The sequence below is a fragment of the Dipodomys ordii genome, unplaced genomic scaffold, assembly GCF_000151885.1.
Source record: "Dipodomys ordii isolate 6190 unplaced genomic scaffold, Dord_2.0 Scaffold146, whole genome shotgun sequence".
Lineage (NCBI taxonomy): Eukaryota > Metazoa > Chordata > Mammalia > Rodentia > Heteromyidae > Dipodomys > Dipodomys ordii.
The window spans coordinates 1,968,678-1,982,530 of record NW_012267362.1 but is presented as its reverse complement, the minus strand read 5'-3'; the positions used below and the strand labels follow the sequence as shown (position 1 = coordinate 1,982,530).

Here is a 13,853-nt window from a genome sequence, read left to right as displayed (position 1 = left end):
ATCTATCTATCTATCTATCTATCTATCTATCTATCTATCTATCTATCTATCTATCTATCTATCTATCTATCTATCTATCTATCTATCTATCTATCTATGAAGGTCCTGAGGCTTGAACTCAGAGCCTGAGTGTAGTTCCTTACCTTTTTGGCTCAAGGCTAGTTCTCTACAACTTGGGCCACAGCAAGGTGGTTAATTGAAGCTAAGAGTCATAGGCTTTCCTGCCCAGGCTGGCTTCAAACCATAATCCTCAGATCTCAGCCACTTGAATAGCTGGGATTACAGGCCACCGGAGCCCAGTTCTCAAGTAACATTTATTTATGAGCCAGGTAATGTTGTTTCTAGCTACTAAAAGCAGAAGGATGCGAAGAGGCAAAAGCAGCTTTTGGTTAAATATAGTCAATGAGATCTGGGGGAGGGGAGTGAACCTTTCTCTTATACGCAAACAAGCAAATATAAGAAGGACTGGAAAGTCAAGTAAAGTGATGCAAAACTGTATGTAGTCTTAGCACTGGAAGGGCTTGAGGCAGGAGGACTGTGAATTTGAGGCCAGCCTGGACTTACACAGTGCGATCCTATCTCAAACAAAGCAAAGATTCCCTCCCCCTTCATCTTCCAGAAGTACCAATGCTTGAGCCATTCAGTTGTCCAAATTTAAAGGTATTTTAGAGTTCAATTGTATGTGGCATAATCATTGTATGATAATGTTTGGGGGACAGGGACAGAGACAGAACTAGAAGATGCTAGCCAATAGGAGAGCATATGTGTGTATTAAGATAGTCAACCCCACTTGAGTCCTAATAGTGAATACCATTTGATCTTGGTCCAAGTGCAGACCTAGCTTAATCAATTCCTTCATGCAGAGGAAAGGTTTCACCTCTCTCCAAGGACTGTGCTGAGAGGGCAGAAGTCATTATCTGTCAGACAGGCAGGATGTGGGCTATTTAATAACAAACTTGTGTTTCCATGGCACAGACAGGCTCCAGCCTGGGTCTTAAGGCTTCCCACAGCATCCTAAGAGGGAAGCAGAGAATGTTTCTTTTCTCTAGAAATGGAGGAGGAAAAATGGCCACCAGGGTATGTTTTGAAAGTCAGTACTTGAGCTGGCACCAAGATCCCAAGTATTTAGCGTTTCTGTTCAACTTGAATCCAACTCCACTGCCCCTGGCTGAAGCAAGCTAGTGTGTCTTCCGGTCTGCTCTGCCTCAAGATCTCTGTTTGTCTCCTGTTTCTGACTTCTCCATGTTAACACAATAGCTAAAATGATCGGAGAATACAAATCAAAACACCATATGTTTCTGCTCAAAACTGAGGACACCCATTGCTCTTGGGGTAAAATCCACAGCTTACGGGACTCTGCCAATGTGACCTCTGTCTTCTGCTCATTTCCCTTGCCTCTTGCTCATTCTGGTACACCCACTGGCTGCCAGAAACAGCCCATTTCCATCCTGTGCTGAGTCTTCTTTAGGTCTCAGATCTCTGCCTAAAAGTCACTTCCTCAAAGAAGCCATCCTTGAGTCCATAGATTCATCTTTTCCCCTACCTTTTTGTTTGGAGGTACTGGGCATTGAATCCAGAATCTCACACTTGATAGGAAATCCCTCTGCCACTTAAGCCACATTTTCAGCCCATCTCTGCTTTATTCATTTTTTAGGTAGAGCCTTGCACTTTTGCTTAGGTATTGGCCTTGGAACATTATCCGCTGCCTTCCATGAAGCGGAGTAGCTGGGATGACAGGCATGCACTACCATTCCTGGCTTGTTCTTTTTTTTGGGGGGGGGTCTGGTTGTGGGACCTGAACTCTGGGCCTGGGCGCTGTCCCTCAGCTCTTCAGCTCAAGGCTAGCGCTCTACCACTTGAGCCACAGCGCCACTTCTGGCTTTTTTCTTTTTGCTTATGTGGTGCTGAGGAATTGAACCCCAGGGCCTCAGGCACGCAAGGCAAACACTCTACCACTGAGCCACCTTCCCAGCCCCCTGGCTTGTTCTTTGAGACAGGATCTTGTTAACTTTTTTTTTTTTTTTTGCCAGGTTAGCTTCTAGATGTGATCCTATTTCTACCTCAAGTAGCTCTTTGCATTTTTTAAAACTGATTACATATTAATTCCACAGTGTGGAGGGTTCCTTGTGGTTTTTTTTTTTTTTTGTCAGTTACGGGGCTTGAACTCTGGGTCTGAGAGCTGTCCCTGAGCTCTTCAGCTCAAGGCTAGTGCTCTGCTACTTTGAGCCAAAGTGCCACTTGCAATTTTCTGGTGATTAATTGGAGATAAGAGTCACAGGGGCTTTCCTACCGGGGCTGGCTTTGAACCATCATCCTCAGATCTCAGCTAGGATTACAAGCGTGAGCCATCGGCTCCTGGCTCCTTGTGATATTTTCATATAGCCCATAAACTCCTATGACACTCTCTTAATTCACCTTATGATTCTTTCTGTGATACTTATAACAATGACTACTATGTGATTAATTACATTTCTATATGCTCAATTAGAAACAGAATGTAAGTCTAAGCGGGAGAGACTGGATTTGTTTTGGTCCTTGCTGTGTCTCCAGCATCTAATAGCATCTAACATCTAACAGTAGACCCAGAACAAATGTTTGGGAACCAAACAGACAATTGGAACAGGGTTCAGGATCCTGAGGCTACAGGGGATCTCCCGTGATGGATGTTCTCAGGCTGAAGTGTAAGAAGCAGTCTGACATCAGAGACTGGGATAAACAAGAGGGATTGGATTAGAGAAGGGGATAATAAAAAGGATATTTGTGGAAAAGAAAGGGCAGAAGACCAAATACTGAGACTATGAAATAAGAGAGAGAGAAAAGCATAGCCATGAAAGATATGAACATTCTACTAGGCAGAGAAAGACTTCATATTAGAACTATCCACCATTTTCATTCCATGAATGAGAAGACTTTGATAACACAGCAAAGACTGTTTCTGAAGAGAAAAAGGAGAGCATCAGAAACTCTGAAAAAGGTGATAGGAAGGCAGAAAACTACAGAGAAATCAAGCAGGAATCAAGAAGAACACAGAGTTCTAAGCCCATCCTTTGCTACATGAGAGGAGGAGGAGAAAATCAAGACTTCAATACAAGGTTACAAAGATGCATCTTTGCTTCTGTGTACATCTAAAGGTACTGAAGCAGTATTGGCAATGATGACTGGTCTTCACTAAGGATTGTCCCAAACACAAGAATGTAGTTAATCAACTTCAATAGCTTCTTTTTATGTGTGAGTATGTGCTAGTCTTGAGGTTGAGGGCCTGGGCAATGTCCCTGAGCATTTTTTTTTCTCTAGGCTAGCTCTCTACCACTTGAGCCACAGCTTCATCTCCAGTTTTTTGGTGGTTAATCAGAGATAAGAGTCTCTCAGACTTTCCTACCTGATCTGGCTTTGATCCTCAGATCTCAGCCCCCTGAGTAGCTAAAACTACAGGTGTGAGCCACTGGCACACAGCTTGCAATAGTTTACAGCCAAGCTTCCTCACCCTGAGTGGAGGAGAAGTCTACACTGTGACTTGAGCATTGGAATTAAATATTTGCCTACTGAGCCGCTCCCCTTCAATCTAGTAACAGGAAAACACACCAAAACCCAGCCACTACCCGATCTTTGATAACTCTGAGATATCATCAGTTGAAAGGACATGGGAGCTTGACTTCTCCTTCTCCCCACAACTCACTAAATACACAAATAAACAGGGCAATGTATCTTCCTCAATAGCCAACAACTCTACAATACTTAAGAGCTAGGGAAGAAGAAGAAATTTCAAGCATCAAACTAAAAATATAATGACAAAAAGAATCAATGAAATTAAGGAGGTAATGTATGTGCAGCTGAGCCAATTCAGAGGATACAAACAACTAACTGGGCTCAAAGAGAATTCAAACCAACAGTTGAGTGAAATAAAACAAAGCAAGATATAGCTGGCACTGGGGGCACGTGCCTGTAATCCTAGCTACTAAGGAGGCTGAGATCTGAGGATCACAGTTCAAAGCCAGCCCAGGCAGGAAAGTCTACGAGACTCTTATCTCCAATTAACCACCAGAGAACCAGAAGTGGTGCTGTGGCTCTAGTGGTAGAGTGCTTGCCTTGAGCTGAAGAGCTCAGGGATAGTGCCCAGGCCCAGAGTTCAAGCCCCATGACTGACCGAAAAAAAAAAGCAAGATATGAAAGGAATTCATAAAGATGTAAAAAACCCTGGAAACAGGGGCTGGGAAGGTGGCTCAGTGGTAGAGTGCTTACCTTGCATGCTTGAGGCCCTGGGTTCGATTCCTCAGCACCACATAAGCAGAAAATGCCGGAAAGTGGCGCTGTGGCTCAAGTGGTAGAACACTAAGCTTGAGCTGAAGAGCTGAGGGACAGCGCCCAGGCCCAGAGTTCAGGCCCTGCAACTGACCAAAAAATAAAAAATTAAATTAAATTTAAAAAATCCTGGAAACAAAATTGAAACCTTAGAAGATCTCAATAGCCCAAATTTTTTAAAAGAGTCAAAAGCCTAGCTAATAGAGCTGGTTGAAAATAGGATATGAAACATAGAAGATAAGGGCTAGGAGTGTGGCTTAGTGGTAGAGTACTTCCTAGTATGCATGAAGCCCTGGGTTTAATTCCTCAGTGCCAGAAAAAGCCAGGAGTGGTGATGTGGCTTAAGAGGTTGAGTGCTAGCCGTGAGCAAAAGCAGCTCAGGGAAATGCCCAGGCCCTGAGTTCAAGCTTGAAGCCTGGTAAAAAAAAAAAAAAGAAGGAGAAGAAGATAAAGAAGAGTTAAATCAGTCAGTCAAAGACATTAAGATAAACACTAAGAAAATATGAATGAAATTTATGGGACCTCTGGAGTACCATCATCAAATGATCAAATCTATGAGTCATGAGTGCAGAAGAAGAGATATGAATTAAAGGCATGAACAACCTATTTAATAAGACAGCAGCAGAAAATATCCCCAACTTTGAGGATGTTATCCCAGTGGAGGAGTTTTACAGAATATGAAACAGGCAAGATTAAGGAAAATAATGGCTATAGTGAACAAAGGAAACACGTTGAAAGCTACAAAGGAGAAGTGGCAAGTCACACCCAAGGGCAAGCCCATTAAAATAAGATTTCTCAGTTTGAACTCAAAATGCAAGGACATAATCCAAATCCTGAAACGTAGTAATTATCCACGTAGGTTAGCGTACCCTGTTCAGGGGAAAACATTAAAAGACCTCATCTCAAAAATAAATTTTGTTATGGTAGTGTGTAATTATGATCTCAGCTACTCAGAAGACCAAAAGAAGACTCAATGCTACCTGGGCAAAATAAGAGACCCTAACTGAAAAATAACTAAAGCAAAAAAGAGCTGGAGAGGAAGAAAGCAAAGGAAGGGGTGATGTCCAAAAGAGAAATGGATACATTACCCAAATTATGAAATTGTAACCCCTCTGTACACATCCTAATAATTATACTAAAATTTAAAAAAAGGAAAAAAAAGAAAGAGCTGGGAACATGACTCAAGTGGTAGACTGAGGAGGACCTGAATTCAAGACCCAGTACCTCAATTTAAACAATTTAGTTGACTCGAATGGCACAAGAGGCCTCCGCTCAGAGGTTGAGGCATGAGGACTGCAAGTTTGAGGCCAGCCTGAAACGTGGCAAGACATTGTCTCAAAGTAAATAATCCATTAAATTTTCAAAGTACATGGGAGGATGTTCATAGATTACATGCAAATACTGTTATCATTTAAAAGATAATTTGGCATGGTGGTCTGAAGCTGGCAGTCAATCAACAATGTCTTGTTATTATTGAATGTGAGACAGTTCTGCCAGGGACAGTTCTGGCAGAAAGGAAAATTGTGATGCATTTGCAAATATAATCCACTCATGGAATCCTTTTAATTATTCATCAAACTTCAGGAGTTCTTTAAAACTGATGCTGTGGAATATATTAGCATTAAATGTCTCTTTGAAGAAGGAGAAACAACACCTTTAGGTTAGCTAGAACATTTAGGATGAGTTCAGCTAACATTTCTGATTTGAGAGTTACAGTGACTTTTTTTTTTTGTATATGTGCCAGTATTGGGGCATGAACTCAGGGCCTGGACTCTATTCCTTAGATTTTGTGCTCAAGGCTGGCACTCTACCACTTGAGCCATGGCTCTACTTCCACCTCTTTTTGCAGGGGTGGTAAATTAAAGATAAGGCTCTCATGGACTTTCCTGCCCAGGCTGACTTTGAATTAAGGTCCTCAGATCTCAGCCTCTTCAGTAGCTAGGATTACAGGGGTGAACCACCAGGCTGGACAATAGTGATGATTGAAGAGCTTGGAATGCTGTGTTATTTTGGCATACTCAGGGAGGACCCTGTGGATTAACTTGAGGCTCTAACTATTAGTAAGCAGTTGGAGACCAGAGCTAGCTCAGGCTGAGATGGTGGGTTGTCTCAGGTCACCCTTTTCCCACATCGCCTACTTAATCCTCCAACGTGCCTCTGAATGCCCGGCCTAGGAACGGGTCCTGGGGATAGTCTAGTGTGCAAAGCAAGTTAGAGCCAACAGTATTGCAATTAAGCTTGAGAAAAGTAACCAAGGAAACAAGCTTTGAGGGCCAAGCAGACACTAATTCCCTACCACATCATATTGGCAACAATTTCAGAGTCTGAGCATCCCAAATTTGGAGAAAGATGTGGGGCAACAGGAGCTCCCTGACAGAGCTTGTGGGGGTAAGTTGACATAACCACTTCGGAGAAAAAGGGGGTGGTAGTTCAGAGAGCCACTCCCCTCCCAGCCACTACACTCAGACCCCTGTTGCAGGACATGTACTGTAGCAACAATGGTAGAAACAATCTAACTGCCCTCCAGCCACAAATAAAAATGGTAAATAAAAATGGTAGAGGCATACAGAGGAATATTATACAATAATAATGTGAAAGGAAAGACTGAGTTTATAATACAGTGCAGGGCATATATGAATCAAGGACGAGGCCCTGAGTCTGATTTTCAGCACCAGAGAAAGATCCAGACAGAGACAAACACACAGAGACACAGACACAGACACAGACAGAGACAGACAGGAGACACACACACACACACACACAGAGAAGAAAAAAGAACGTGAATATGTGAATATGAATATATCATATTACCATTACCCAGTAACCCCCAGGAAAAGTAAGTTTCAGCACATGTAAGTATGGTACCATTTTCAGAATGCATAAGTATAGTACCATTTACACAAAGCTTAAAAACATACAAAGCACTATTATCTGCTATATTGTATACAGAAAACTTTATGGAAATGTTAAGCACCAGATTCAGAAAACTGATCTCACTTGGCAGTGGTGGAGAAGAGGAAATAGAGAAAGTTCAACTAGAGTAGCCAGGGGTACACGACTTCCTTCCTTCCTTCCTTCCTTCCTTCCGTCTGTCTCTGTCTCTTTCTTTTTATTTTTGTGCCAGTCCTGGGGCTTGAACTCAGGGCCTGGAAGCTATCCCTGAGTTTTTGATCAAGGATAAGCACTCTACCACTTGAGCCATACCATCTTTTTGGTGGTTCATTAGAAATAAGTCTCATAGACTCCTCTGCTTAGGCTAGCTTTGAACCATGATCCTTAGATTTCAGCCTCCTAAGTAGCTAGGATTACAGATGTGAGCCATCAATGCCTAGCTTGTGCTATATTTCTTAAACAGAGTGGTGGAAAGATATATGTTCATTGTACCTCTATATATGTTGATAATATATTAAAAACAAATTAGAATCTTTTATGGCTCTGAGAAACAGAAAGCTCCAGGTAACCATAGCAGAAGCAGATAAAGTCAAGAAAACATTGTAGACAAAGTATTATTTATTGTAAGACTAAGGGAGAAATTAAATAGAAGGAGGGAAAAGGAGGTATGTTCCAAGAAGAGGGCCACCCCTGGGGGGTATGGGCAAGAGAAAGTTTGGCAGAGGAGTTGAGAAAAGTTCATGGGACTGGAGTAGAAAGTGTAGGCCAGGAATTTGCATAGGGGTGTTGGACTGGGGAGTTATGTTGTCATATTTTCATTCTGGAAGTCTCCACCTACAGTGTGGAGAGCAGGTAGAGGATGCAGGGGTGGATGCAGGGTGTGTCCAGAGGAGCTGGCAGGTGGTGTGCTGGAGAGCAAAGAAAAGTGGGAAGGGTGAGCGAGATCAAGCAGACAAAACAGACCTGAGATTTATTGTCTCTGCTTTCCTGTAAAAGCTATTTGCATGTAGCATCTTAATGTAGACGTTTCTGGAAAAACAAGTGGAATAACACTGAAGTCTAAGGAATATCCCTATCTCCTGACTTTGAGGGCTTTGGATTTAGGCAGACCTGAGATTGAATCCCATCCCTGCTTTGTGATTTGTGCTGTTGGGTGAGGGACTCTTCACTTCCTTATCTTTTAAATGAGAAAAAAAATAGTTCTTTTTAGCTGATGGATAGAAATTATTAATATAAAACATGTAGCTCTGCCGGGTACTCGTAGCTCATTCCTTTAATCCCAGCTACTCAGGAAGCTGAGATCTGAAGATCATAGTTTGAAATCAGCCCTGGCAAGAAGGTCCATCAGAGTCTTTTTTCCAACTAAACCACCCAAAAGCTGGAAACAGAGCTGTGGCTCAAGTGATAGAATGCTGGTCTTGATGAATGAAAAGATTAAAAAAAAAACACCTCAGGGACAGTACCCAGATCCTGAATTCAAATCCCAGTAATGGCACACACACACACACCAAAAATAAACTAAAAAGTAGCTCAGAGCCAGGTGCTAGTGGCTCATGCCCGTAATCCTAGCTACTTAGGAGGCTGAGATCTGAGAATTGTGATTTGAAGCCAGCCAGGGTAGGAACGTCTGTGAGACTCTTCTCTCCAATTAACCACCAGAAAACTGGAAGTGGTGCAGTGGCTCAAAGTGGCAGAATGCTAGCCTTGTGTGAAAAAGCTCAGCACCCAGGCCCTGAGTTCAAGCTCCACGACTGACAAAAAAAAAAAAAAAAGTAGCTCGGTGCCTTGGATAGTAGGAAGCAACCATTACCATGAAATCCCAAGTGTGAAATCCCCTCCACCCAAAACAAAACCCCAGCAGAACATGAGCCCTCCACATGGCACAAAGCCTGCTGGGCTCTGCACTTGCCCGTGAACTTGGCTCCTGTTCCCTCATAGGTCCAAGTGGGTTCCCAGGGGAGACTACATCGCCTCCAACACAGACGAATGCACAGCCACGCTGATGTACGCCGTCAACCTGAAGCAATCTGGCACGGTTAACTTTGAGTACTACTACCCAGACTCCAGCATCATTTTCGAGTTTTTTGTAAGGCCCTGACCGATGGAGAAGGAGGGAGGGCGCATGCTCAAGGTCCTGTGTGAGGTTCAGATTTATTTGCAGAAATCAGTCCCAAGTATAGTTTTAGCTTGGCAAGTCAGAGTTGTTTTCCTTGTGAAACGTGGGTAAAACTAGCTGAGGCCCTGGAAGAGAGGGGAGGGGAAGAATAGGGTGCATCTGGGATATTTTTAGGTGTTCCTTCCCGCTCAGCCATGCAAGTGATACCTAAATGGCTATGTTGTTGAACACTTCCTTGGTGTCAATGCTTAGATGTCTTGTGTGCAGCTAGTCCCACATTACTTCAAAGCTCTTCTGTTCAGAGCCCTCAATTCCTCTGAAGCTGAGCCTCATCCCCAACTCCTGCTGCCCCAGGTCCAGAATGACCAGTGCCAGCCCAATGCAGACGACTCCAGGTGGATGAAAACCACAGAGAAAGGATGGGAATTCCACAGCGTGAGTATCTCACCAGCCCTCACCCTGGAGACCCCAGAGAGAGGACCAAGGGCTCTTCTGTAAAGAGAGCAGCAGAGATGCTGAGGATGCACTGGTTCCTTAGTTGTGGTTGGTAGAAGGCTGGATGTGTTGTTGCTATGGCTTCATCCCAAAGACCAGTGTCTTTCCCTATTTGAGCCAGGCTTTCTGAAGAATCAGAGAAGAATGAAGGAATTCCAGTCACCCTACTATCAGTCCCTTCCAGTCCCTTTATTATCTGACCACAAGAGATGCTGGAAGCCAAGTGTTGGTGGCTCACTCCTGTAACCCTAACTACTCAGGAGGCTAAGATCTGAGGATCATGGTTCAAAGTCAGCCCAGGCAAGAAAAGCCATGAGGCTCTTCTCTCCAATTACCTGCCAAAAAGCCAGAAGTGGAGGTGTTGCTCAAGTAGTGGAGAGTCAAACGAGTAAAAAAGCTAAGGGACAGAGTACAAGTTTTGAGATTAAGACTCAAGTACCACACACACACACACACACACACACACACACACACACACACACACTAAGGAATGCTAGTGGTAAATGTGATGTAAGTGGGAAAGAGCATGAGATGGTTATAAGAAGACACCTAGAAAGAGGAGGAGCTGGACGTGGATGTGGTAGCACATGCCTATAATCCTAGTTACTCAGGAAGCATGGGTAGGAGGATTGACGTCCAAAGCCAACCTTGGGGGAAAAGTACAAGATCCCATCTGAAAAAATAACTAAAGCAAAAAAGGTATTAGAGGCATGGTTTAAGCAGTAAGGCCCCAATCTAGCAACTATGGGGCCCTGACTTCCCCCAATACTGTCAGAAAAAAATGAAAGACCCCCAAAAAATGAAAGAAAAAGAAAAAAGAAGGTCTAAGCTACCCTGAGAAGAAAGACAAAGCTGAGAAAGAGAAGAGAGAGGGTCAGAACAGACTCTATCTATGCAGTAAGAGTCTAATCATCAGGTTAGAAAGCGTGTTTCTGAGGTGAACCAACACCTCCTCTCTGTCGTTTCTAGGTTGAACTAAACCGAGGCAATAATGTCCTCTTTTGGAGAACCACAGCTTTCTCAGTGTGGTCCAAAGTTTCGAAGCCTGTGCTTGTGAGAAACATTGCGATAACAGGTACCCGGAGGGTGTTGGGTCAGGGGTCTGTGCTTAGCCTCCTCCCTGAGGGCAGTGGGGTATGAGGTCAGGCACAGGGCCTGGGTGTCTGGACTCAGTCCCTACTTTTCTCTATGGTTCTTCCTTCCTAGGTGTGGCCTACACTTCAGAATGCTTTCCATGCAAACCTGGCACATTTGCAGCCAAGCAGGGCTCCTCTTTCTGCAAGCTTTGCCCTGCCAACTCTTACTCAAATAAAGGAGAAACTTCTTGCCATCCATGTGACCCTGACAAATACTCAGGTGATGTTTCTGAGGGCAGGAAGGTTTGGGAGGGGTAAGATGGGTACCAACAAACACACCAGAGAAACAGGAAGTTCAGGCATCTTTGTGGTTAAGCTGAAGATATTTATTTTTAAACTCTGCTTGTTGCTAGAAGATCCCTGCCACCTGTATCTGCATCAATTCATAAATGCAATAAAGCAATTCATATTTATTGAGCCCCCTGGTCTGCCCAGCCCCTATTCTAGGTGCTTGGAAAACATCAGTGCATCAAATAGACAAAAAGTCTCTTTCTCTGTGGAGTTTACATTCTAGCTCAGGGCAAGCAGACTGTAACGATAATTACAAGAAATAAATGATCCAGGGGCTGGTAGCTCATGCCTGTAATTTTAGCTACTCAGGAGGCTGAGATCTGGGGATCTTGGTTCAGAGACAGCCCAGGCAGGAAATCTGTGTTGCTAATCTCCAATCAACTACCCAAAAATTAAAGCTGTGGTTGAAGTGCTAGAGCACAACATAAAAGCTCAGGAGAAGGAAGGAAGGGAGAGGGGAAGGGAGGGAGGAAGGGGTGGGGAAGGGGGAGGTAAGGGAAAGGAAGAGAAGGGGAGGGGAGAGAATGGAAGGGGAAAGGAGAGGAGAGGAGAAAGGAGAAGAGAAAGGAAAGGAGAGGAGAGGAGAGGAAAGGAAAGGTAAGGTAAGGTAAGGTTCAGCTGAGCATGGTAAGACATACCTGCAATCCCAGGTCTTGGTAGGCTGAGACAGGAAGACCAAGACCTTGAGGCCATCCTGGGCTATATAATGGTAAGACCTCTTTACCACCCTGCTCTTCTGCCTCAGCCCCCTGAGATGTTGGTATTACAGGTGTGTACTACCTCACTAGGCTTCAAAGCAGGCATTTTGGGGAGAATCCAAGGTGCCTTGGAACACAGTTTAGAAACCACTGCTCAAAGAGGAAGTAAAGAGTTGGCTAGAAATAGCTCATTTTTACACTTTCCTAAAGCATCCCAGTTTGAGAAACAAGACTCGATCATTTGAGGAAGTATCAGAAGCTTCGAGGCCCTGGTGTAAGACAGACAGTGCCCACAGAGGAGCCTGTGCTCAGGCAGCCCAGCGTTCGGCATGAGGTCCAGGTCTCCAGGACAGCGCAAATTCAGCATGAGCGCTCTCAAGCAGACCCCCACCTACACACACACACACACACACACACACACACACACACACACACACACACACACTTTCACAGGTGCTGCTATGGGATGTGTTTGCTTAGCCAGGATCAACTATTGATCTTGTGAACTGTGCTTTCTATACTACTTCTAAAACAAAAGTCCTTATCTACACTCCTCTTGCCAAATAAGTATATTTTACAGCCCAAAGAGGAAACGTTTAGATCTGTTTTTCTTTTTTCTTAATCTATAAGTCTAAATTCCTGTTTTTCCACTTGAATTTCTTACTTTTCTTCCTCGATCTGCTTCTATCAATGGCCGTCTTTGTCAGTCTGACACTGGCTTCTCTTCTAGCTCAGTCACTGTGGAAGGATTTGAATGGCAAGCTAGTTCTAGAAGAAAAAAAAACTGCCTAGTGAGTGTTTTGACCAACTCTGTATGAACTGATTTTTTCATACACAAAGCTGCTATGAAAGGGTCCATTTGAGAGTGTGAATTCTTGGGGTCTCTTCTGCCACCCAGTTTACTTCCCCTTTGACTGAGAAGTGACCTTACTAAGAAGAACATGGTCATTAATAAAGCCGCATTTTTTTTTCTAAAACTTTAAAAGTGTCCAGGGAGAATGGGGGAAATGCAGTCAAGTAAGAGCCTCTGTTGCAAAGTAGAAATGTGGTTCTGTGAACACTTAGTGCAGTAACTGTCGCCAGCAAGCTCATGTTAGAGACAGATGCTCTGTCAGAACTTATTGAATAACAGTAAATCCACAAGCTATGTCAGTTTTGTTGGTGTGTGTGTGTGTGTGTGTGTGTGTGCACGTGCGTGCATGCTTGTACACGCATGTGCATGCCAATATGGGGACTTGAACTCAGGGCCTGGGCGCTGTCTCTTAGCTTTTCCACCTAAGACTGAAGCTTTCCCACTTGAGCCACAGCTCCACTTCCCATGGGAATTTTTTTTTTTTTTTTGGTGGCTAATTGGACATGAGTCCTGCTCAGCCTGGTTTCAAACCTCAAACCAGAATCCTCAGTCCCCAGCCTCCTGCATAGCTAGGATTACAGGTGTGAGCCGCCAACTCCTGGCAATTTTTATGGCTTTAATTCTCCAAATACTACTGAATTCATTTTCATGAAAACAAAGGCCATGGCAACCAGAGGGTTTGATTGTTTATTCTGATTTTTATTTTTTGTGTATTCCTGTACGAGGGCTTGAACTCACAGCCTCAAACTGTCAGGTAGGCATTTTGTTTAAGGTTAGCTGTCTACCCCTGGACCCGCACTTACACCTCTTGGTGGAAGTTAGTTGGAGGTAAGAATTTCACGGACTATTCTGCTTGGATTGGCTTCAAACCATGATCTTTAGATCTCAGACTCCTGAGTAGGATTACAGATAAGAGCCTCCAGCACCCAGATATTTTTTCTTTTTAATATGTGTATGTGTGATTTATGATAGCTAAGAGTTTTATAGACTTTTCTGCCCTGGCTAGCTTCAAACCATGAACCTCAGATCTCACCCTCCTAAGTAGTTAGGATTATAGGCACGAACCACTGGCA

At 43.7% G+C, this 13,853-nt stretch overlaps 1 protein-coding gene across 1 annotated transcript in view; it reads left to right on the top strand.

The window, feature by feature from the left end:
• Positions 1-13,853, top strand: part of Kiaa1324 (KIAA1324 ortholog) — a 47,234-nt gene that overhangs the window by 1,022 nt on the left and 32,359 nt on the right. The window contains exons 2-5 of the mRNA XM_013031856.1: positions 9,130-9,277; positions 9,662-9,742; positions 10,772-10,877; positions 11,009-11,158. Of these exons, the coding sequence (XP_012887310.1) occupies positions 9,130-9,277; positions 9,662-9,742; positions 10,772-10,877; positions 11,009-11,158 (485 nt within the window). The remainder of the gene's footprint in view (positions 1-9,129; positions 9,278-9,661; positions 9,743-10,771; positions 10,878-11,008; positions 11,159-13,853) is intronic.